General features: G+C 39.5%; 2 protein-coding genes across 4 annotated transcripts in view; one reads left to right on the top strand and one right to left on the bottom strand.

Annotated features, from left to right (window-relative positions):
• prickle1a (prickle homolog 1a) overlaps nucleotides 1-19,990 on the top strand; it is a 33,014-nt gene extending 13,024 nt beyond the window's left edge. The window contains exons 1-8 of one of the 2 annotated variants that reach the window (XM_079808852.1): nucleotides 7,780-7,961; nucleotides 11,513-11,695; nucleotides 13,145-13,258; nucleotides 14,671-14,808; nucleotides 14,886-15,089; nucleotides 16,018-16,204; nucleotides 16,313-17,161; nucleotides 17,998-19,990. In XM_079808852.1, the coding sequence (XP_079664978.1) occupies nucleotides 11,525-11,695; nucleotides 13,145-13,258; nucleotides 14,671-14,808; nucleotides 14,886-15,089; nucleotides 16,018-16,204; nucleotides 16,313-17,161; nucleotides 17,998-18,800 (2,466 nt within the window). In that variant the 5' untranslated portion in view covers nucleotides 7,780-7,961; nucleotides 11,513-11,524 and the 3' untranslated portion in view covers nucleotides 18,801-19,990. Of the gene's footprint in view, nucleotides 1-7,779; nucleotides 7,962-11,512; nucleotides 11,696-13,144; nucleotides 13,259-14,670; nucleotides 14,809-14,885; nucleotides 15,090-16,017; nucleotides 16,205-16,312; nucleotides 17,162-17,997 lie in introns of those variants that run through there. The other variant, XM_079808851.1, reaches the window with a different exon arrangement.
• Nucleotides 19,873-24,697, bottom strand: part of LOC307121327 (uncharacterized protein) — a 32,371-nt gene continuing 27,546 nt past the window's right edge. The window contains exon 9 of one of the 2 annotated variants that reach the window (XM_079808853.1): nucleotides 19,873-20,637. In XM_079808853.1, the coding sequence (XP_079664979.1) occupies nucleotides 20,446-20,637 (192 nt within the window). In that variant the 3' untranslated portion in view covers nucleotides 19,873-20,445. The remainder of the gene's footprint in view (nucleotides 20,638-24,697) is intronic. The other variant, XM_079808854.1, reaches the window with a different exon arrangement.

Genomic DNA, 24,697 nt, shown 5'->3' with positions numbered 1-24,697 from the left:
ATTTTTTTAGTAATTCATATTTAATCACAATGGTGATTGACACTGGGTTGATTCTCATTACTGTAATAGTTATTGTTTACACTAAGATAAAAACAATTAATTTAAAAGACTATAAAATACCTTTTAAAAATAATTTTTAGTTTTATATATATATATAATATTATCATTTAAATATATTTAATATACATTTTAATATATAATTTTATATACTTATTAGTGCTGTCAAAACTTTGTGTTTACATATGTGTGTGTCATCTGTGTATAATTATGCATATTTGAATACACACACATACATGTATATATTTAAGAAAATTATATATAATATAAATGATATAAATATATGTATATACATGCAAATATTTCTTAAATATATACATGTATGTGTGTATTCAAATAGGAATAATAATTATACACAGACACACACACATATATAATGTAAACACAAACTTATTTTGCATTGATACTTATTATTTGTTATAAGTATTTTGTACATTAACCTTTTTTTGTCCATCTGAACATGTTTACAGTATATTTAAATGTGCGTAAATTAAATACAGTAAAACAATTGGCTGTGCTGTTTACTTTATATAATTTAAATATATTTTTTATGCATTTACTATTTAAAAAAAAAGAAAAACATAATTTTTTTTTGCATTATATTTCAGTTTTTTTTCTTTTTTATTGCATTAAGGCAATGAGAACTGAAGGATGTTGAATGTAAAATGTAATATAAATAAAGTAAATGTCCTGAAACTGGCCACAGAATATGATGAGTGTTTGACCTGCAGGTTTCCTCTTGACTGCTGTTTTAACAGGTGAACTCAATTGTGGGATTGTAAGTTACTGTCTTTGTTGTGTAAGTAAACCGTTACATTGACACTAAACCGTCAGCAGCACAAAAGCCACTCGACCTCCATGCCCTCAGTGTGTGTGTGTGTGTGTGCAGACGGTCATTGTGTCGTTATAGTCGCCCTCTATAAAGCCCTTCCTGCCCTTAAACACCCCGGGGTGCTGCTCCGTCCACAATGAGCTCGGCTCTGACCGACACATTTACTCAAGACCTCGACTGACCAATCATGATGAGTATGAGCCACAGCCAATGAGAAAGAGAAGGTTTGCCGAAACTAATGGCCAACAATACACTGTACGGGTCAAAATTAGCCATTTTTCTTTAATGCCAAAAATCATTAGGATATTAAGATCATGTTCCATGAAGATATTTAGTACATGTCCTACCGTAAATATATCATAAATGTATTATTAGTAGTAATATGCATTGCTAAGGACTTCATCTGGACAACTTTAAAGGAGATTTTCTCAATATTTAGTTTGTTTTGCACCCTCAGATTCCAGATTTTCAAATATTGTCCTAATAAACAACACATCAATGGAAAGATTATTTATTCAGATGGTGTATAAATCTCTTATTTTAAAAAAATTGACTGGTTTTGTGGTCCAGGGTCACAAATTATGACGTCTGGTTGATTTAGGCCTTGTGTAGTTTGATCACTTTATAGATATACATAGTGATAGTTGACATTTATGATGACTAGTTTGAGTTTTTAGTTAATTATAATCATATTTTATCCAGCAAGGACACACTAAACGGATGAAAAGTGACAGTAAAGACATTTATAATGTTACAAAAGATTCTCTATTTCTAATGAATGCTGTTCTTTTGTTTCTATTCATCAAAGAATCCTGAGAAATAAACTGTTTTCAACACTGATAATAATCATAAATGAGCATCAGATCCTCATATTAGATGATTAGTGAAGGTCATGTGACACTGAAGACTGGAGTAATGATGATAAATTCAGCTTTAATCACAGGAATAAATCACACTTTACTATATATTTACTTCGAGAACAGCTGATCGACACTGTTTTGCTGTATTTTTGATCACATAAATGCAGTTTTGGTGAGCAGAAGAGACTCTTTCGATAACATTTAGCAAGGTCAAGTGGCCGAATCTTCAGTCACCTCAAAGATTGGTATCATCTGGATTCAGTTCTACACTACAGAAAATGCCCGTAAATGGTTTTGACCCGCGTTTGTCAGTGATAATCTCTCTAAGTCAATATCAGGCCAGCGAGGGGAACAGCGGTTGACCTCTCGCTATTCTTCAGGGCATTGCTTTTTACAGTAGGATAACAGCGTTTTATTGTTCTTTATGGCTGTTGCTTTGTTAGGCCTGTGTTCTGATAACGGCCATCGGCAGGTCATTAAAGTCCCAGAACAGCCTCTCTTTTATGATAAGGAGTGGACACAACTGAGGTCTATCTGGAACAATGGCTGTTAACGGTCATAAATAGCAGCCAAACTCAGGGCCATCGCACCAGTCTGACCCTCAAAGCATGCTGGGATGTCTCCAGCCAATACGCTGACCCGCAGAGGTACTTGAAAGAATACCATTGCCTGTGTTCAGCAGGAACACGTCGACCATGTGATAATTGGCCCACATTAGGAGTCTGGATTTAGGACGCTGTCAAATACGGGTCAATCCTGAGTGCTAGAAGTCGTGTTAAGCATTGGTTGTTAAAGGGTTAGTTCACCTAAAAATGTAAATTGTGTGATTAATGACTGAGCCTCATGTGGTTGGACACCCGTCAGACCTCCGTTCATCTTCAGACACAAATGAAGATATTTTAGTGTAAATCTGATGCTGAGAAAGGCCTCCATTGGCTCAACTTTACACTCTCAAGACCCTTAAAAGACACTAAAGACTAAAGTTACAAAGTCCATCTCACTACAGCGGCTCTACAATAACTTTATGAAGACGAGAATAGTTTCTGTGCGCAAAAAAACCCTAAATAACGACTTATATAGTGATGACGATTTCAGAACACGGCATCATGAAGCTTCAGAGCGTTATGAATCAGTGAGTCGATTCAGCGGTTCAGAGCGTTATGAATCAGTGAGTCGATTAAGCGGTTCAGAGCATTATGATTCAGTGAGTCGATTCAGCAGTTCAGAGCGTTATGATTCAGTGAGTCGATTCAGCGGTTCAGAGCGTTATGATTCAGTGAGTCGATTCAGCGGTTCAGAGCGTTATGAATCAGTGAGTCGATTCAGCGGTTCAGAGCGTTATGATTCAGTGAGTCGATTCAGCGGTTCAGAGCGTTATGATTCAGTGAGTCGATTCAGCGGTTTGAATCGCCAAATTTCAGCAGTTTGGCGGTTTGACACGCGATCCGAATCATGAATCGACTCAGTGATTCATAACGCTTCAAACTGCTGAATCGACTCACTGATCCATAACGCTTCGAAGCTTCATGAGGCCGTGTTTTGAAATCGTCATCTCTATATAAGTCGTTATTTAGGGGTTTTTGCGCACAAAAACTATTGTCGCCGATTTATAAAGTTATTGTAGAGCCGCTGTAGTGAGATGGACTTTATAACTTTAGTCTTTAGTGTCTTTTAAGGGTCTTGAGAGTGTAAAGTTGACCCAATGGAGGCCTTTCAGAGCATCAGATTTACACTAAAATATCTTCATTTGTGTCTGAAGATGAACGGAGGTCTGACGGGTGTCCAACCACATGAGGCTCAGTCATTCATGACACAATTTACATTTTTGGGTGAACTGACCCTTTAATGGCGGAGGCTCTTCCGAATGGTGCGTCCGGACATGCCGGGTCAAAGCGGCCTTTGGGTTTTACAGCCCGAGTTTGGAGCCAGGTGTGAGGTGCTGTTTGAACCGCTGTGACCATGAGGGGGCCGGAGGGGCCGAGATTTACGACCCCCCTTGTGCTTAGAAAGGATCCCAGGTCAGGGATGTGTGACTTGTCCTGTTTTATATTCCACAGGAATCCTTGTTCAACCCTGAACTGTGAAACGAGAGCCACAACAGTGCATCGGCGTGATGGATTGGTCTATTTCCAGGGTCGTCCTGAAAACGAGCACAGATAGAGGGCTCTTCTCCAGGGTTTTGGGAAACCGGTGCTATTTTTGGCTCAGGAGTTTGTGCAAATGACTTCATTCACATCCGTCGGAGTGTGAACTGGGATTCGACACACTACGGCTCATTCACATGGCTGATTGTCTTGCTCAGATTCGTCTGGTTTTCCAAGATAAATATCTAAGGTGTTAAAACAAGGTGCAGCCTTCGCAATTTCGGAGAAACCTCCCATCATTCAGTCAAACAATTCGTTAAAAAACCTAATGAAATTCATTTAGAAACATCGCTGTGTTGATCTGAGATGGGGAATGGCTCTTTGGATTTGTTGGGAACTATTTTCATTGGGGAAATAGTGCAAAAACTGACAATGTTAAGCAGGGTTTCCGCATGTCTTAAAGTCTTAAATAGGAGCAGAAAGTCTTAAATTCAAGATCATGCCATTAAATTAGGGCACCATGATTTCTGCGATGCGGAAAACGTGCGTGAAATTGCAGAATCTAATCATAAAAATGAAATTTACTGTATAATGCAGAATACATTTTGGATTAATAAATCAAAAGAAGGTCAGGGATGGATGGTTCACCCAGAAATAAGAATCCTGTCATCATTTACCCGTAAGACTTTCCTTCATCAAATTAAATTATTGAAAATGTGGAATAAACTGCTTGATTCGTAACTTTCTGAAGCGTCAAAGTGGCTAAAACTGTCAATGGAGGGACCGGGAGCTCTCAGATTTCATTAAAATATCTTCATTTGTGTTCTGAAGATGAACGAAAGTCAGTCGAATTTAATGTAAACATTAAAGCAGAAACATTCAAACAGAATAAACTATAAAACAGATTAATAAAACAGATTTCATTGGGCAAAAATTATGTTCTTTCTCAGGATTTTTGTTTTCCAGTTCAAATTCAAAACATCCTTAAAGCAAGAGACATTTAATGACATGCAAAATGAAGAAATTAACTCTTGTTTTCTGAGAAATTGAACCAAATTATCCTGGTTTAAGCTCAAAACAAGAACAAATATCTGTCATTGGGTATTAAAATTACTTATAATTTAATTAAGTAGATTTTTATGAACCCACTGGCAAATATTTGTACACATAAATCGCTCTCAAACTTTAAGCTATTTTTTGCAAATAATTAATTAAAAAGTACTGGAGATCTGTTGCAAAAATGTATTTTCGAACTTTGAAGTGTCACTACTTATACATTTATATTTATAGGAAATTTTAATGTGTTATGTTCCCTTGTTAAATTATCTTTAATTGCTCTTAAATGTACCTTCATAAGCCCTGCAGGAACTCTGGTTAAGACTAAAATGAAAGTCACCTGACATTGACTTCTTGTTGTATGACATCAATATGTTATCGCATTTGCAATCGTGCTGATATTCGGGAAAACGGCAATCTATGACCTCACATTAATATTAAAAACTAGAGCTCATACAAGGACATTTTTGACATGTATCTGGAATTTTGGGGGCGTTTTAATTAATTTTAGTGGCATTTTTGTTTTCTGACAATTCAAAGTAAAAACCAGTCTGTTTTTCTGACACAATTGAGCTTTTTTCACATTAAACTCACAAAAAACTGAAGAGCAAAACCAATTGAGATGAATATATTGCTCGGTTCACTAACATTGAGAATCTAAATGAGACCAAAACTATGTCCCAGTGGTTGTGAATGAAAGACGATGTGGTTGAAATTACTTTTTCCAGTTTCTGAAGCTGTGAATTCGGAGCAAAAAATGTAGCAGTCGACTTGATCTTGTAATTCTGACAGCAAACAATCATCCATTTGGACTCTGAGACAATCTCTTTAACTCCTACTACACTGTCATTTTTCAATGTTTCGGATGCATGAAAAGCCTCTTAGCAAGTCAGAGGGTTTGTTTATCTTTCGGCAAGCCGCTAAAACCAGTGGGTACAAACTCCCTCTTCCTCTTTGTTTCTCTAACACAAAGGGCTGTGCTTTGGTCCGGGTCCTGCTGTGTTTGCACCTCTGTGGCCTTGAACGCAACAATGGTGTTGTCCTCCAAAAAACCTCCATCCCATTACCAGCCCTTTTATTCGAGGCAGCGGTCGTAAAGAGCTCAGTGAACAGTCGCCATCTATTATAGGCTTCCTATATTTGGGGGGGGGGGAAGAGATTTGAGCTGCAGTTGTTGTCCAGTTTGGTAGGACAAGATCATTGGCCTGTTAACTGAGCTGTTGAATCTGACACGTTTCGCAGACCCCAAGGGACGTTTCCATTTCATGAGTACAAAGTTGTTGGTTTGTGGTGCAGTGCTTGAGGTAACAACAAAGACCACCCTGGGTAGAAGAATTGAGTTTCATAACTTCCTCCATCATCCTTCATTCAGGAAACCAGCGGCCTCGTCCTCCTGGACGGAGCACAAACTCTGAGCTTTGTTTGTTTAAACAACAGGAAGGTCTTCACCTTTAGCACATTCCACAGGAAATTAAAGGCGAGATGAGGGAAACTGTCTTTCCAGGCAGGACACTGAGGTTTTTGGGGTCACAAGGTATGGCGTCCATAAAGGGGGAATTCAGTTCCAGTCATTTTCCAGCTGTTGAAATTAGTTTTTCTGTCAAAAAAAACCTTGTTCCTTTGGGTCTCCTGGTGGTTTGGCAACTTCTTGCGTTTTGAGTTCAGATCCTAAAAGTAACTAAGTAAAATGTTTCAATGCCAATGAAAGACAAAAAGTGTGTATTTCCCCAAAAAGAGTGCAAAACACCCGTACGGAAGTGGATTGGCTCTGGTTGGGACGGTCTTTTTGATTTGCATGGCAAACGCTGTGTAAGGTACCATGTGGAGTCTTTCAGGCATTGTGGTCTGGATCTGCTGACGTCATTGTTGACTTGAGACGTGAAAGAGTGACGTTTGACTGAAACTGCATTTAATGCGTGAAGGGTGCAGCTCACTTCTTTTTCACTTTTGCTTAATTTTGGATGGTGCATTTTCACGTCTATTCTCAAAAAGGGGTTGAGCCATGCGAAAATAGATATTTGTAGAGAAAATTGTCTTTTTTTGTAGTTTATATTGACTTTTTTGGGTGAATTTATGGCAATTCTGATTGAAAAGTGCCATCTCAGAACAACTACTTAAATAATACAATATTTATTAATTATGTTCAATGCAAAATGTGATTTTCTTACTCTGTATTTTTGTCTCATTAACCAGTTCAAATATCAAAACATTCTTAAAGCAAATAATTTACTTGAGATGCAAAATGACAGGAAGAAATTTATACAAATTAGGTGAGGCACTGTCAGATATTTAATCTTATTTTAATTATAAATTCACTTAATTTTTATTATTTCTTAGATGTCGTCATTTTGCTTCTCCAGTAAATGTATCTTTGTTTTAAGAATGTTTAGATATGTGTGCTGGGAAAAGACAAAAATACTGAAGATGTCAGTGTTGAATGCTAAATGTAACCCATTATTTTCCATTTAAACCCATTTTTAGGTTTTAAAATGAAATTCTACCCTGTAGATTGTTAATGTTGTAAAAAAAAGAGATTATTGTGGAAGGTTTTATTGTAGAAAATACTTAAAAAATCTAAGTTGAATTCAATGTTATTTGCCGTATTTTTGTAATTATTATATTTTAGTGAATTTTTCAAAGTACCACAATTTTGTGACATTTGTATGTATAAGAGCATGAGTGTCCAAGTGTATTTAGACCCAAAGAGAGTCGCTCAAGAAACCCGAGGAAGGGCTGGGAGAAACCGAGCATAGCTCATGAGGTGAAGTGTGTTTGAAGTGAAGGGGGTTTGGTTTAAAGGGTCTGGAGCCCACGCTGAGGGCCGAGCTCGGGTTTTCGGGGGAGTGGCTCTGCAGGACTGCAGTAAATGGAAGAGACATCTGCTGGAGTTGTTCTCCACACACTCTACTGTACGCGTCCTGTGCTGTCGGCTCACACACACGTGTCTGCTTTGGATTTAGATGGGATGAGGCTCAAACTGAGAACATGTAGTCAAGGAACCACGGGACTTTTGGAGAACACAATTTGATTCGGAAAGCATTGAATAGCTTGAAGACGTTGCTGAGCGAGCAGGTATGGTTTTGAAACTTTGGTGCGCATGTCACATTTAAAAGACGGCTTTGAGTGCACATTTAACCTATATTTTGATGTGTCACGTCCTACTTCTAGTTATATTTGGAAGCTTTTATAAACTAGGGCTAATTGTAGGTGGTGCAGCACAGATTTGAAGACTCTGTTGAAAAGGAAAAAGGTGTCAGAGAGGTGTGTTGTGGGTAAATATCAGAAGCTTCTAGTCATCTGGCTCCAGCCGGTCAGAACGCAGGTGGTCTTTCTCTAATGTCTTCAGTCTGTTGGGACAAGCCTCGAAACCATTTGGTCCTGGAATAACACTCGAGTTCTTCAAAGTTTGGCCAAAAGTTTGGGAGGATCACTCAAACGCTACAAAATGAGTCGACACTGCCGTCCTTCCTGTCTATGCATTCTCTGGTATCACTTTTTTTTTGGTCTGATAACTCTAGACATGTCACGATCTTGGCATTAGAGCATCATAAATATATTTTCAGTGTTTTGGAGGGTACAATCTAGTAATCATAATTGGTAATCGGACTAATAACCATGCACAATCAGTTGATTAACAGAAGTGGTTGATTCTAATGGCACGTTTTGCAATATTTTGTTGGGGAATTTTGGGTAAACATTGACTTTTGAGTAGCCTAAAATATTGTGAGTGCTTTTTATATCGTATACATTTAATTTGCCATCATGAAAGTGCATCATGTGAATATCAGTATATTTTGGCTCTCTACTCGAGTAAAAACTCAGAACTAATTATTTGTCCATATGATCTTTTGAGGGTGTGTGTTCAAGCTTTAAGTTCTAGTTTGCTGTAGTTTTGGACTTGTTTGTTTTACAAGATTCAAAGATGCTTTTGTATTCAAGTGTTTTTGGAAGTGACATGTCATAACAAACGTCTGTATTTGTTGGATTGAAGTTTTATTACTGGCTCAACAGCCGTGGAGGGAAACTCCTCATTTGTGGAGCGCAGGAATCGCTCACATCGTCTGCCAGTTCTGCTGTTCTTAACATTAAATCCATAGACAGAATTACAGCACTGACTCAGGGTCTGGACTGGGCCAAATCAAACAGGTCCTGACGGGCCGGACTAATGGAGCGCCATTGGTGCCAGTGGATCTGCTGAACATTTCCACATTTACTGGGCTTAATTAAGGCTTGTTTTTACACACACACACACACTATTCATAATCATTTCATTAACCACAGCATTTTTAATACACTCATAATACGTGTCTAATTTAGCTAAGAAAAATGTGGAAGTTACTCAGTACAGCCATGTTATGTTCAAAACTTAAGTAACTACCACTATCCTCGCAGTAATTGAATTGAATCAGGTTTAACTCAGTTAACCCATGCTATTTCTGTGAGAACCTCTCACATTTCTACATTTCCCTGAACCAAAGTTGTGGAAATGGGCTATAAGATGTAATTTGTTGGGGCTTGACCTGGTGTCCTCAGGACACTTGTGCAAATGTCGTATCATTTTCATTAGCCAAGTGAAGATATGCATCATTTAATGTGGAAGTAAAGGTGCTTAAAATGCATTTATTCACTTTAGGTCTTCATGAAATTGATTCTTTGCTATGCTGAGGGTCCATTACCATATGAGTCACTGGCAGTTACCCTTGTGTGATCACCCGGGGTCCATCCCCTCCCCAGGCAACTCGCCCTCCACCCATATCTACCCCCCCATTGAGGGCCATTCAGGCCTCCCGTGGGTGGATCTAACAGATATGCATCTCAGACCTCCAAAGTCATGTTAACAAGCAGCTCTACAAGAGAGCAGGCTGTTAAACACTCTGGGCTGGAGGGCTTTTTCAGAGCGAGCGGTGCAGACAGGAACTGCCTTCGGGTTCCCAGAGGTCCCTGCGATTCACTCAGAACCACTCAATCGTAAAATGGCTGTTTATTTTCGATGAAACATTACTGCAGTTTCTCTCGACTTGAGTTGTTGATTAGATCTGGAGGCTCAGGAAGTGATGCTGATGGCATCTAAGACAGAAATTAGCATACTTAAGGAGACTGTTTAGCAGAAAGGGTGTTGCCTCTTTGAGCTCCTTTCCTGTGTCATTGACTTCCTTTGAAGAAAATATCATATCCTAGAGGATTTTGCACCACCAGAACACCAGGCAGGAAATGTATTTCTTCTGATATGATTACATAACTAGGTGAATGATTGAGGAGTCTCTTACAGGAACCTTTAATCGGGTCTTCTGAGACAAGTTCAGGGTATATGAACACCTAAAATTAACTGAAGAAGTCACCATCTTTAAACATTTTGGGCCTCTGTCGGAGATTTCCACTGAATTCAACTGAAGACAATTTCAGGCCTGAACAAACAAACAAAAAAACATGTTGGGTCATTTTAGTTGTTCATCTATAGATGGGATTGTAGGGGGTCAGGCACGATTGCTTCAAAATCTCAAATGTGAACTACCACAGATAAAACCTCAATGAAACTGTGTTGCAATACATGCATCCAGTGTTAATTGATAGTTAAGCATTCTGATTATCTTTGTATTGTGTTCTTGTGTGCCTTTAGTACATTTAACAACTTTTTGCTTCTGACTTGGTTGGGAATGAAACCATTAAGATTTGTTCCCCCACATTCTGGCATTACTTGTATGAAAACTAAGCACATTTTCCCTCCTACCAATTCTCTATCCCATTGCAATGCAAAAAAAGTCTCATTCTCTTTAGTGTGAAATATGATCTGACAATTCTTGCCACTTTTTGTGAGATTCACCCTTTCATTGTTGATGCACGTATTCAGGATGCATCTTCCCGTTCCAGTCTAAATTGCTGTACATGTGAAACTACCACCTGTCACTGGGTTCATTCCATCCATCTCACCTGTTTTCATTCCAAAAACAGCAGCTCCAGAGATCAAAGCATCAGATGATGTGTCACTCAGCAGGACGTGATGCGGTGTGGCAGGTTCTAAAACACTGTCCTTAACAAACAGCACAGGGGCTTGAAGAAAGACATGGTTTTCAAACATTACCATATGGCTTTGTTATGCTTGGTGTCCCGAATGGACTTCAAAGGAGTGACAGGGAAGAACGCAAGAGATCTTGTCTTGAGAAGTTTCAGTCCTCTGTCTGTTTGAGCTGATAGAATAGAGTCAAGTAAACTATGTTGTTGGGAAAAAAAATCATATATGGCATGCATTAGTGCTCAACTTGACCAGAAGAGCGTCCCAATAGAAGGAAATGGAAAATACCAGAAAGCTTCCACGGTGATGATGAGTCAGGAAAATGCATTAAAGTAAATAGACTGTAAAAGAGTTAGGATGGTTGAAGTTTGGAGGGAATGTCCGACCACATCACGGCAAAACTCGGCACAATAGCAGTAACAATAAAACCGCCATCGTTTTATGAGAAGAATCTATTTAACAGGCCTCCAGCCTGGGATGGAAGTCACTGTAAACTGCCATGAAATGTTTTAGGTCGCGTTATTGTTCTCATCCCAATACAATGTATCTTACGAGGCATTTTATCGTGTGGTTTCGGGATCCCTGATATACTGTTCCCTCTTAACCACTCCAGGAGGTCTTTCTGATGAACCTCGAGAATTCGGGCAGTTTCCACGGCGGCGTGAGGCAGCTGGACATGGAGCCGAAGGTCAGCAAGCTCACATTCGGCTTCCAGCGGAGCTCCACCTCGGATGACGACTCGGGCTGTGCCTTGGAGGAATACGCTTGGGTGCCACCAGGACTTCGACCAGAGCAGGTAAACCAATCTCTATGGGCTTATGAAAGTCTAGAACTTATTGGAATATTGCCTCCGCGACGTAGAGCATTTGACAGGGAATTCATTAATGCTACACACATCAGGCAAGAAGGCAGCATGAAGCCAAAATGGCTGCATTGTTTTGAGAGGGAAAAACCGCAATAACAACCATGTCACAAAATGCAAAGCAGTCCCATGTCTTCAGTTTCAGGGAAAGAGTCTGCTCTGTAATGGCTAAATAGTATCATGCCGTTCAAGATGTGATATCTTAACACAATGTGCAAGTTGTTATAAAGTAAATACACCAGATGTGATTTTTATTAAAATTCCAAAATGTTGGTCAATCATTCTGTCAGCAGACCTAGTCATAGTCACTAAGATTTAGAGGACCTTGCTGCATTTTTGCAGGCACAGCTAAACACTGTGAAGGAAGCACCCCACAGGCATTTGGGAACAGGAAATGCTGCTTTTTATTTACAAACTACTTCATGGAAAATCTGCAAGTCATTATCTCAAGCTGCCAGACAAAAGGGCTTGAAATGATGAGGAAAAGCAGTTTGCTAACAGCCAAGCTCGCAGCCACAACTTTTTTTTTTTCCTGGCATTGTCCGCAAAGGCGGTCCTCTCGTGCCTGGAGGCGCGCTGATGTGGCGCTGATTCCAGTCGGTGTCCCACACTTCCCCCGGCTGTCCTTAAGAGCACCCTTGAATAAAATCTGAAAAGCAATTTGGAGACCCCTAAAATCCCAGTGCAGCTTTTGTGTTAAATGCAAGAGGCAACTGTAATGCCTTTATAGCAGCCATTCTGTGAATTGCCCTGCAGATTATAGGTGATCATTGTGGGCAAGAACACAAACACTCAGGAATAGTGTTGTTCAAGTGCCTAAGGCTCAGTTCCAGAGGTAATATCAGCTTGAAATGAGGGTGATTTATGGTGCCGCTGATCATCAGGTCTAAATGCCATTCCAGTAGACTGACTCAATAGCAGCAGGACTCTCTTTATGAAGGAAAAGACAAGCACAGTCCAGCTATTTATCTGGAGGCTGTTACGACCAGCACTCATAAAGAGTTCCCACTCACAAGGCATAGGTCACGGTGTCATAGAAGCACAATAGAGTACAGTAAAAACCTTTCCTCAGTCCAAAACTGGTGGCTCAAGTTTCAGAAAAGGTCAGTTAATGGTAATGGTAATGTTGACAGGTACACAGGAACATCCTAACCTGGTACACATGGTATTAACATTTGTCTCTGGAGATCCGATCACAAGTGCTCAGCTGTGAAAGATTGATTTCACTGAGATCTCTGATCTCAAGACCAACAACAAAAAACACACCATTTCTGATCGAATCGCTTAAGACAAATGTTGGGCTAGTCTAGTGTAACTGCTTTTTGGGCTTGTGCATATTCTCCATGGAATGACTGACCCGATTTGTCTCCATCTCACCTCTAGGTCCAGCTCTACTTCTCTTGCCTACCTGAGGACAAAGTCCCTTATGTGAACAGCCCCGGGGAGAAATACCGCATCAAGCAGCTCCTGTACCAGCTTCCGCCTCATGACAATGAGGTGAGTTTACAGAAACAAAGGAAAGTAAGACCTTCATCAACAGCCATGAAAGCCTCTATTGTTTCCCCAACATCGCTGCAGTCCAAAATGCCCACGCATCACATTTCAAAACCCCCTCAAATAGCTTTTAGACTGCAACGTGGTGTGGGTGTTTTTAGCTTCATGGGTTTAGAGCTTTACCACATTCCCTGCCATCACAGAAAGAAGCTTTGTCACTTCATATCTCCGTGGGTTCTTGTACAATGAGACGTTTGAGCTGAAGATTGTATGATGTATTTGGGAAGACTCGATTTGAGACGTACAACTTAAAACATGCATAGTGTGTGTTTTTCAGTGTGTGACACTTAATTTAGCTCTTTTAAATATCAAGAGATGTTCCATGTTCTTGTGTTAAGGTATTGTCAAACAATATTCCTCATGGTTGAAGCAAAGTTTCCTGGCCATGCTTACAGGTGCCTCTAGTTTGCATTGCATAAGAGAAGAGTCAAGTCAAGTCAAGTCAACTTTATTTATATAGCGCTTTTAACAATGCAGATTGTTTCAAAGCAGCTTCACAGTGTTAAACAGGAAAAGTTCTCCTCTGGCCAATTAACAAACAGCGTATGATTATTATTCTGGCAAGAGCCGGAGACGGGTTTATTGAGGATGATGTGTTGATTAAATAGGAATAATCGAAATATCGGAGTCATCACGCCAGAGACGGGTTTATTGAGGATGATGTGTTGATTAAATAGGAATAATCGAAATATCGGAGTCATCACGCCGGAGACGGGTTTATTGAGGATGCCGTATTGATTAAATAATTATTAAATAGGAATAATCGAAAGATCGGAGTCATCACGCCGGAGACGGGTTTATTGAGGATGCCGTATTGATTAAGCAATTATTAAAGTGCAATATTCAAAGGATCGGAGTCATCACGCCGGAGACGGGTTTATTGAGGATTCGGTATTGATGAAACAATTAGTAAAGTGCAATATTCGAAAGATCGGAGGCAACACGCCGGAGACGGGTTTATTGAGGATGCCGTGTCGATGAGGCAATTTTAGGGGGAGTCTAATTGAGAAGAATGGGGATTTGAATGGGGATGAGTATAGATGGTTTGCCAAACTGATGCACCATCATGCAAATTTGAGAGAATTTCATCTTTTTCAGCAGTGCACTCTAATGTAGACTTTTGTTGGATCCAGATGTGCTTTTGGAAACCAAATTCTCTGTATCCCCAGTTGTCTTTCCACACACTCAAAACACATTGCATGCATTTGTATTAGTCAAACTCTCCTTCAATGCTTTCTCTAGTGTGTAAGCACATTAAAATAACACTTCATTTGCTCAAAAGACCCTGCATGTGGTCCGCAAGGGCTTCTTTCGTGATAGTTTGACAGCAAACACGTTTTAAATGTCTCCCTCAGGTGCGATACTGCCAGTCTCTCAGTGAAGAGGAGAAGAAGGAGCTTCACATGTTTAGCGTGCAGAGAAAGAAAGAGGCCCTCGGGCGAGGAACTCTAAGACTCCTGCCAAGGACGATGCTTCATGCCATGTGTGAACACGTAAGTGTTTAAACCAAGGTTAATGTGAAGCAAAAAGTGACTGTTTGAAGCTGATTGTTTATTTTAAACATCTTCAGTGTGGAGAGAACGTCAGTGGAGGGGAGATGCTGGTGTTTGCTTCCAGAGCGGGATCTAGTCAGTGTTGGCACCCATCGTGCTTCACATGTTCCACCTGCAATGAGCTCCTGGTCGATCTCATTTACTTCTACCAGGACGGGAAGGTCCATTGTGGACGGCATCATGCTGAATTGCTAAAGCCACGCTGTTCCTCCTGTGATGAGGTGAGTTTATTCATAGTTCTGTGTAGTGATGCACCGATCATGATTTTACATGGCTGATTCCGATACCGATTTTTTTCAAGAAAACTGGCCGATACCGATTTCTTTTTTTGTTTCTTTTTTTTTTGCACAATAAAAGAATGAAAGTATACATGAACAAGATGTTTATTTGGTATTTAACAGGCTAAATTGGCTTTTGGCTAACGAAAACAAGTCCGCAATCTGAAATTAAAAGGCTGAAAGGTGAACTTAAAGGCAACAACTGCATATTCTGCAATCTAAACAAAGATGTTACTTAAATCAGCATTTGTTTTTAAATTCAGTGTAAAGAAAAAAAGTCTTTACAAGTGAAATTAAATAAAACCAAAGTATTGTTCCAAAATGTTAAATCAAATAATGTTTAGTGCAACGAAAAAAACAGATGCTACAGCAGGTGCTTTTTAAATCAAATTAATTCAATGTAATTTTAAGGTAAAATAAAAATGATCATCCTATAGGCTACAGAACTGATAGTATTTCATTTCAAAAGTGCATGCATGTTCTTCTTTAGGCTACAAAGAGAAGTATTTCGGCTTTGTCACAAGTGAGTCTGTTTCGTTCTCATCCGATCCAACACGTGAGAAGCTGAGCTGAACAAACGCTCCCTATCTGCGCTTGTGCAGGCGGAGAGGTAAGCTCGCGCAGGAAAGCGGCTTTTCATTCCCTTCAGCGTATCTCGTCTCTTCCCTCAGTTCTCCAGTTTCCGTTTTTAACACACAAGTGACATGTTCGCGAATGATTGCAATATAGGCGTATGTGCACGCGGGCGCACTTCCGGAAAAATACAAAGAAAACCGATTCTTTGGCCGGTCAACCGGTGCATCCCTAGTTCTGTGCATGAAACAAGGCCTGTTATATCATAGATGCTCTTATTCATTTGTCGGTGTCACAGATTATTTTTGCAGACGAGTGCACAGAGGCAGAGGGTCGTCACTGGCATATGAAGCACTTTTCCTGCTTTGAATGCGAGACAATCCTGGGTGGTCAGCGGTACATCATGAAGGATGGTCGGCCCTATTGCTGCGGTTGCTTTGAGTCTCTGTACGCGGAATACTGTGAGGCCTGCGGCGAACACATCGGTAAGCCCAAATGTGTCTCTCTGATGTCTCATCGTCATTTACCACAAACCACGTTTTGCTTTTGCCTGCAAGAAGCTGACCTTTAACTCCTGTTTATTTTTTCTCTAGGGGTGGACCATGCCCAAATGACGTATGATGGCCTTCACTGGCACGCCACAGATGCTTGTTTTAGCTGTGTTCAGTGCAAGAGCTCCTTGCTCGGTTGTCCCTTTCTTCCCAGACAAGGCAGGATCTACTGTTCCAAGACCTGCAGTCTAGGGGAGGACGTCCATGCTTCTGATTCTTCTGATTCAGCCTTCCAGTCCGCAAGATCTCGGGAATCACGCCGCAGTGTGAAGATGGGAAAAAGTAGCCGCTCCGCAGACCAATGCCGACAATCTCTTCTATTTTCACCCGCAGGCAATTACAAGTTCCCCGGACTCTCAGGGAACGCTGATGACACCTTGTCCAACAAGCTGTCACACCTAAGCTTTGCAGACAACCACTTTTGGAGGAACGGGGAGGAGCAGGAAGCTCCCGAGGACCATGAGGAATGGGCCGAGCATGAGGACTACATGACCCAGCTCCTCCTCAAGTTTGGTGAACATGGCATGTTCCAGCAGCCGGAGGACACCAGGCCAAACGACCTCTGGATGACTGACTCTGATGTGAAAAACAAGACTGAGCCAAGGATGCCAGGCAGTGGTGGGAATGGCAGTCTGGCCTGTAAAAGGTACAAGGCAGACATGTACTGGGCACAGTCCCAGGATGGACTAGGTGACTCCGCGTATGGTAGTCACCCTGGACCTGCGAGCAGCAGAAAGCTCCAGGAGCTCGATCTGGAGCATGGAGCCAGCTTTAAGCTTGAAGATAAACAGTGGTATAATGACTCTTTGGAGTGCATCACGGATGAACTTAAGCAGGCAGAGCAGAACATGAGAGACTCAATGGACTCCTTGGCACTCTCTAACATCACAGGTGAGACTAAAGGATTGATGTGCAAGGGATATTTGCTGAGTGCAAAGTGTGTGAGGCAATTGGGGGGAAATCTGACACCAGATATAGTTTTTTACTAGTGGGTGCAGGACACTATAGTTCATTTAAGTAAGTGAGGATAGCAAAATAAAGTAAACTGTGACGACATATACCCAAACATTCATCATACAGTGACTACCAATACAAATTTTGGGAGCAAAATGATTCAGACACTTTGACCTGAGCATGTTTTGCTGAAGTGTTTTTTCTTTAATTGCTAATGTGACCTTTTACACCACAGACTGAACAAAGTGAAGCATGGTCATTGGTTGACCTAAATTTGTATTATCTAATTGTGTCCTTAAATTTAACAGCTGATTGTAATCCATTAGATCCCTTTCTATCAAAGTTATCTGACATTATAAAGATGAATTTGTTCTGAAACAGTTGAAGGTGTCTGAATATATTTTGGTTTGATTGTATATTAGTTAGGCTAGTAGCTTTAGATGTGGTATCGGAATTGAAATAGAGAATTGTAAAGGGATGGTTGATTTTGATTGGACTTGTTTAACTTTAGTGAGTGTGTAATGTTGCTGTTTGAGCATAAACAACATCTGCAAAGTTACGACGCTCAACGTTCAAAGCTAAGGGAGATATTTTATTTTATGGTAAAACAGGTTTGTGTGTATTTTTGGGACCAAACTGGAACTGGAGCCTAGAATTGTGCATTTTCGGTAGTTTGGGATGTTGTCATTGAAAATCAGGCAATGTCTACTTCTAGAGTATTGAATGTCATTTTTTGCACTGTTGTATAATCTCAACTTGTGTGATCCTTTCAGGTGCTTCAGTCGATGGGGATATAAAAGAGAAACAGTTGCTCTACTCGTTGCAGAAGTTCTCTGATCTTGAGAACACCAGCAACATGGGGACGCTGAATTCATCAGTGCTGCACAGGAGCACCAACTCCCTGAAGAGCCTCACCTCCGAGCTTGAGCGTGTGGAGGTTATCGAGGAGGAGGAACAGGAGCAGGTGGTCCCGCTCCCAGAGGAGAGGCCCAAACCACCTCACTTACCTGTCTTAAGACGGTCCAAGTCCCAGACCAAACCTCAGCAGGTAAAGTTCTCAGATGACGTTATAGATAACAGTCGATACGATGACCTGGAGGTGCGGCAGCCTCCCATGAGCGAGCGCACTCGTAGACGAGCGTACCACTTTGATGAGCAAGACCAGCAGCGCCACCGGCATCACCACCGGCGAAGGAGGAGTCGCAAGTCTCGTTCGGACAATGCGCTTCACTTGGTGCCCAAAGAAAAGGCCCGTTTGTGCTTTAAGGAGGACCGTCGCCAGCACGAGCCGGGTCCTAGCGCTCACCACAGACAGCCCTATGCCCACGCAGACTCTGATTTGCACAGCCAGGCGGCTGAGAGGTTTTTACGTCTTTATGGGGATGAAGATGACTGGTGCTCTACTTGCTCCTCTTCATCGTCTGAATCAGAGGAGGAAGGCTTTTTCCTGGGCCAGCCTATCCCACAACCAAGACAACCTCGGTACCAATATTACGCCAATGAACTTCCCATTGGCACAAGGACAAAGTCCAAACAGAAGAGAGGACGAAAGGGCAAAAACTGTATCATTTCATAGAATTGGCATGAACGTTTGCAACAGTCGATCTGCATCTTAATACGCTGTTTATCAAATGCCATTCTGGAGCTTGCTTTAAAGGGGTGGTTCCGTGTTTTTTTCTAGGCTTGGTTGTGTTTATGGGGCGCAGTATAACATGTCTTAATACTTCTTTTTTTTTTTAAACATAGTATTTTTCTTATATTTTACCTTTATTCCACACCGCTGCCTCCACTGTCCTTTGATTGGCTCGTTTGCTTCCTGCTTCTATGAAGCCCATCCCTCCAAAAAACGCAATGGTCTTAGATTGGTCAGATGGCCAAATGTAGTTTGTAGTTCTGCAACAGCTCTCTCTCTTTCGTAATGACTGCGACGTGGCCTCGCACACTTTGTTGCGTGTTCGCGAGGGCAGTGTTTGTTAATAGCAGGTGTTTATGATGTCACCAACCCGGGAAGAAGCTTGTTGTAGTCCAAACCGGCTGTTTTTGTAGGCAATAAACTGCCATAACTTTAAAAGAGAATATCTCCGTTTGCATTGAACTTTCAGCGCTGTAACTTTGCAGATACTGTTTATGCTCAAGCAGCAACATTACACACTAACTAAAGTAAAAAAAAAAAAGTGAAATCGCATGCAACCACCCCTTTAAGCTGTTATTTTTGAAAACATCTGGTTCCAGGTTTCTCTGTCCAGGACATATTGCAGTGGTCTTGCCGTACAGTGATGTTTGTTGGCCAACGCAGTATTTAAACCATGCTTTCTTTCAGCAATAATGCATATTAGGTGATAAGTGATTATAGTCTTTGAACGAACCAGAAGAATATACTATTTATAAAGCCGCTTTTAGAGACTAATGGAGAGAATAATTTAACTTTGCAAAAATGAAAGTGTATATATTGTAAAATGTTGAGTTAAAGCTAATATTTTTATATCCCTGAGTTTCAAAAGATTTTTTTTAAAGAATGTTACTGAAAAAAGTACTAAAGAACAACGGCTTGCAGCGACTCCACTTTTGTTAATCAGGGTTTTAAAAATAAGTATGTATCGCCACGGTCAGCATTGCTGCTCAGTTTGTACATGACGTATTATCCAAAGCCAATTCGAGTGTCATTTTATTGATCATACAGACAGATCACTGTAATCTGTATAAATGCAAACTGGAACGCAAGGCTAATAATAAAAAAATGAGATATATATAAATATATACATGCACATTTTGTGTCTACTATGTCCACATGAATCCTTTATTATTGTGCATTGACAGTTTTGGCTTGTATCATGAGTGCAGCTTTTTAAAGTCTTTAAGTATCAGATATGTATGCTTTATACACTCTATATACTGTGACAAAGGTAAGCTAAATAACACTGTTAACATCAAACAACAATTTAATGACAAACGTTTCTTTCTTAGGCATTCTTGACAAAACTGTATCATCAACTAACAGCAAAAATGCAACATTTTAAATTGAGGAAGTAAAGAATGAGTAGGATTGGGAAACCACCACATGGATGGGTCAATACAATAAAAACTGTGAACTACAGTTAGAAAATATAAGGTGAACCGTGAATTAAAAGCTTAACAAATGGGCTTTGAACTTGTAGCTGTGCTGAATCACAACTAGATCCAAACAAACGCTACCAGTTGAGGAAGCGTGAGGAATTATCAGGTTATGGATTGTGGTTCGGTTTGAGCAGTGCCTTCACCTCGGAGATGAATTGGCTGAGGTTTTCCAGGCATCTCTCCCTGATGTCAACCAGGCTCTTTTTCAGCGCTGTCAGGAGCTTCAGTTCGAGAGTGGCATCTTTGGATATAAGCATCTTCACCACCATTCCCAAAGTCTCGCAGTCCTGTTTGTACAACTGGAAAAGACGAACAGCTGTTGGACTCTTAGCACAAAGTGAGGTACTTAAAGAGAAAGTGGATTATTACTTGTATTTCTGCGATAGACCTGCACAGAATCAGCAGAACTTGTTGTGGATCTTCTATTGTGGGTGAAAATCTTTGCAATAGATTAAATTTGTCCATTGGTTGTTATGTGCAGGTCTATATATGACTGATGTGAATTTAGCTGATCTATCCAGTGAAAATGATCAACAGGACAAACTGTTTGTTGGCAGGTGATGACGTGTCTCTCTAACTGGAGCTTTGCTTTTCAAGAGCTTGACAAAGCGGTTTCCCTGTGTACTAAACGACACTTTGACCTCCAGCGAGTAAGTCGTTTGGCTGTAAACTTAACAGCCGTGCGTTTGGAGGCCAGAGACTATGGGAAAATGTCCAGCAACAGGTGTGTGACAGTGCGTTTGCATGGAGACCTAAAGGCAGGAAAAGTGTTGAGGCTAGTTAGAACTGCTAAGTTATTTCACACCAGACTTTAAAGGCCAACAAATTCTCCCCGGGTTTACAGACGTGCTTAAAAGGTTTATTATGCCCTGCAAATGTCCCAAGTGTGACGTCCGAGGTGCGATTGGCGTTTATTTGATCCGTGCTGTTGGGAAGGTCTGCAGTTCATGTACATAAATGAAGGATTAACGCATCCTGTCAGGATTTAAAGGAACGTTTCGGTTAAGATCATGTCCATTACCACAGAAGATAAGTTCAACTCAACTTGAATTAACTATGTGAATATTCTCTCACATTAAATGTGTATATCCCATATTTCAACTTACCCACAGCCATCTATTAAACACTGTTTACGAGTAAACTCCATCCACGGGAATTGGCAAAACAATCTCACGGTAATTCATAACTATTTTACGTTTTAGCCAACTGGTGGCAATTCGTATGATTTTTTGCACTCTTTACTTGTGCAATTTTGTTCAATCTGCTTTACGCCCCATTGACTGTTAGGTATAGGAGCTTCATGCTTTTAAAAAAAAAATCATACATATTTGTATGAATTGCATAACTAAAATATATCAAATGAAATTGACACCTTGTAAAATAGTTACATTTTCTCATTGGATCGAGTTGGAATTACATCACCAGAAGTTAAGTACACTTGGAAAAAAAAAAAAAAAAATCTTAGTATTTTTGTCTTATTTTCCAGATCTGAACATTCATTAAAATACATTTACTGGAGAAGCAAAATGACTGAAGATATTAAGTGTTTTCCCTTTGAATTAAGTTCATATTTCTGATCACATTGGCTTAAAATTACTACATTTTGATGAGTCATAATTATAAGATAAAATGTTGAAAATATGATTGTAAAAGTCCTCATTATTAGATAAAAAGTAAAAAATATGACATGCTAAGTCATAATTATAAAATAAAATGTTGAAAATATGAATTTAAAAGTCCACATTATTAGATAAAAAGTCAAAAATGACATGCTAAGTCATAATTATAAGATAAAATGTTGAAAATATGATTGTAAAAGTCCTCATTATTAGATAAAAAGTCAAAAATATGACATGCTAAGTCATAATTATAAAATAAAATGTTGAAAATATGAATTTAAAAGTCCACATTATTAGATAAAAAGTCAAAAATGACATGCAAAGTCATAATTATAAGATCAAATGTTGAAAATATGAATTTAAAAGTCCACATTATTAGATAAAAAGTCAAAAATGACATGCTAAGTCATAATTATAAGATAAAATGTTGAAAATATGATTGTAAAAGTCCTCATTATTAGATAAAAAGTCAAAAATATGACATGCTAAGTCATTGTGAGATGAACAGTTGAAATTAGGACTTCTAAAGACTTTTCTTTAAAGAAAATCTAAATTATGATTATAAGTCCTAATTATGAGATAAAAAGTTGAAATTAGATTTTTAAAAGTCTAAATTATGACCCAAAAACACACTAAGACATTTAAGAGATGAAATCATGCTTGTTATTTTTTTAAATGCGCTTTTAATTTTTGGATTCACACTTATAATAATAATATTTACATTGTTTTCATTTTGTGCAATACATTTTTTACATGTGTTTTACATTTTGAAATCAGTTTTTACAACAGAAATGAATCGATCCAGAACTTACTTTAGCTATCTAAAACTAAATTAATTTCCTGTCATTAGTGTAAAGCTGTGAAGCATCTGTGTGTGAAAGAGCTGTAGAAATAAAGCTGACTTGACTTGATATTTGTGCTAGAAAACAAGACAGAAATATAATTTTTTTTTTACAGCGTGGTGCCACCACTAAAAGAGCGATTTAGACACTTTCCAGCTAAAAATATCAAGAAAAAGAGAGAAAAAGAAGGGCTGAGTGCTAATTATGTTCTGACACACATGCTGTTGATGGAGCTGATCTTGTATTGAATGTGGAACGATCTTTAAACAGTAAAACAGTGTGAGCGCTTCATTGTAAGAGATCATGAGAAAAGCATAAAATTACAGGTCCGATGGGTAAATCCTCCAAAAGCCTCTCATTTTTGTCTTTGACCAACATCATAAAGCATCTGCAGATTTGAGCCACATCTCAGAAACTGCTTTATAATCAAGAGCGTTTGAGTCTGGAGACGAATTATTGCACACAATCGCCCTGGAGCTCAAGAGAGAATATAAACCGGGGAAAATGCTCACATTTATTTGGCGGCATTAGAGGAACAGTGTGACTGATTATTATAGCTGGAAATTCAACCTCAGTTTTTAATGATCGTTCATAGAGAGAGAGAGACAATCTGTCTGTCTGAACACAAAACTATGGATAGAAATAAACAAGAGAAAAGGGAATGAGGAGGATAAACATAAACCTGCTCTGGCACACAGACTCTTCTAAGATTGAGGTCTAGGTTCAAAGGTCAAGTCTAATCAGAGGACCGGAAATGGGCATTTATTGAAAGTTTAGGTTGTGCTTCTGAAGACGCTGTCTGAGGTTAATCTGAACGCCAGAGGAAAAGCAGAAGCGCTCTCAGACCGACAGATCCCTGAAGTGGGTTCAACAGGGGACAGGGTCTGTTTCCTCTTATCCACGGCGTTTATTCGGTCAGGTCCAGTTTAAAAACAGCGCAGAGATTGGAGGGGTTCTGGCCTCAATCAAAAGGTGAGCCAAGAAGAACAAAAAAGACAAAACTAAAGCTATTCAGGGTTTGAGTGATCCACCTTCATTTGTAAGTTGGCTTGACCAGGCCTTTATGCTGATTGATATTGCTATTTATTATCATATTTTAATTTACTATCATAATCATAGCACAAATCACTTTACTTCGATGCTCCCCAACAGGCATTCTACTAACTATTAGTAACTTTGCAACTGCATGTTAACTAGCAGTACTAGTAAACTTTCTGGTTAGATAATATTTCCTAACACTTTATTTTGATGCTCATCTAACGGGGACAACAGAATACGCATTCAATGTATTTTACCCAATAGAGGTTAAATAAGGCCTAGGTTCGACTCTAGGAGGATTTAAAAAGTAGAAATACTGGGCCAAAGTAAATTCAAATAAAGGTAGGGTAGGTAGGATTTGGTTAAAAAACTTTTTTTCCAAATTTGTTTAAACTTTCTTTATATATCAATACATAATTAAAATGTAAGTACTCAGAAAAAGAAAGTATAAAAATTGAGTGTCTGTAGACCTCTCACGACTGTTTTAAAGACAGCTCATTATTTCCATTCACTCCACCTTCTCCCTTCTGGGCTCTTTCCAAAGCCACGCCCCCAAAACACATGAACACGCCCACCACGATCAGCTGAAAGACGCATTATTAACCTGAGGCGAGCGGAGAAGAAGTGCATGTAGTGACATCATGTCAGAATCACATGTAATAAAAAATCTAACTTTATCATTATGAATATAAACAAATAAGATGTCTTTTAGTACTCACTATCAAGCTAGAATAACGATACTGGTAAAGTTTAAAATACACACACAACACAGTGTCTACGACACACACAGATACAAGATAAAAACATCAGTAAACATTGGTAGAGAATATAAAAACAAACCAAGGGCCGAAATAAACGTG

This window comes from Gobio gobio, assembly GCF_949357685.1.
Source record: "Gobio gobio genome assembly, chromosome: 25".
Classification (NCBI taxonomy): Eukaryota; Metazoa; Chordata; class Actinopteri; order Cypriniformes; family Gobionidae; genus Gobio; species Gobio gobio.
Note: the sequence above shows the minus strand (reverse complement) of the source record. Positions and strands in the feature narration are given on the sequence as shown.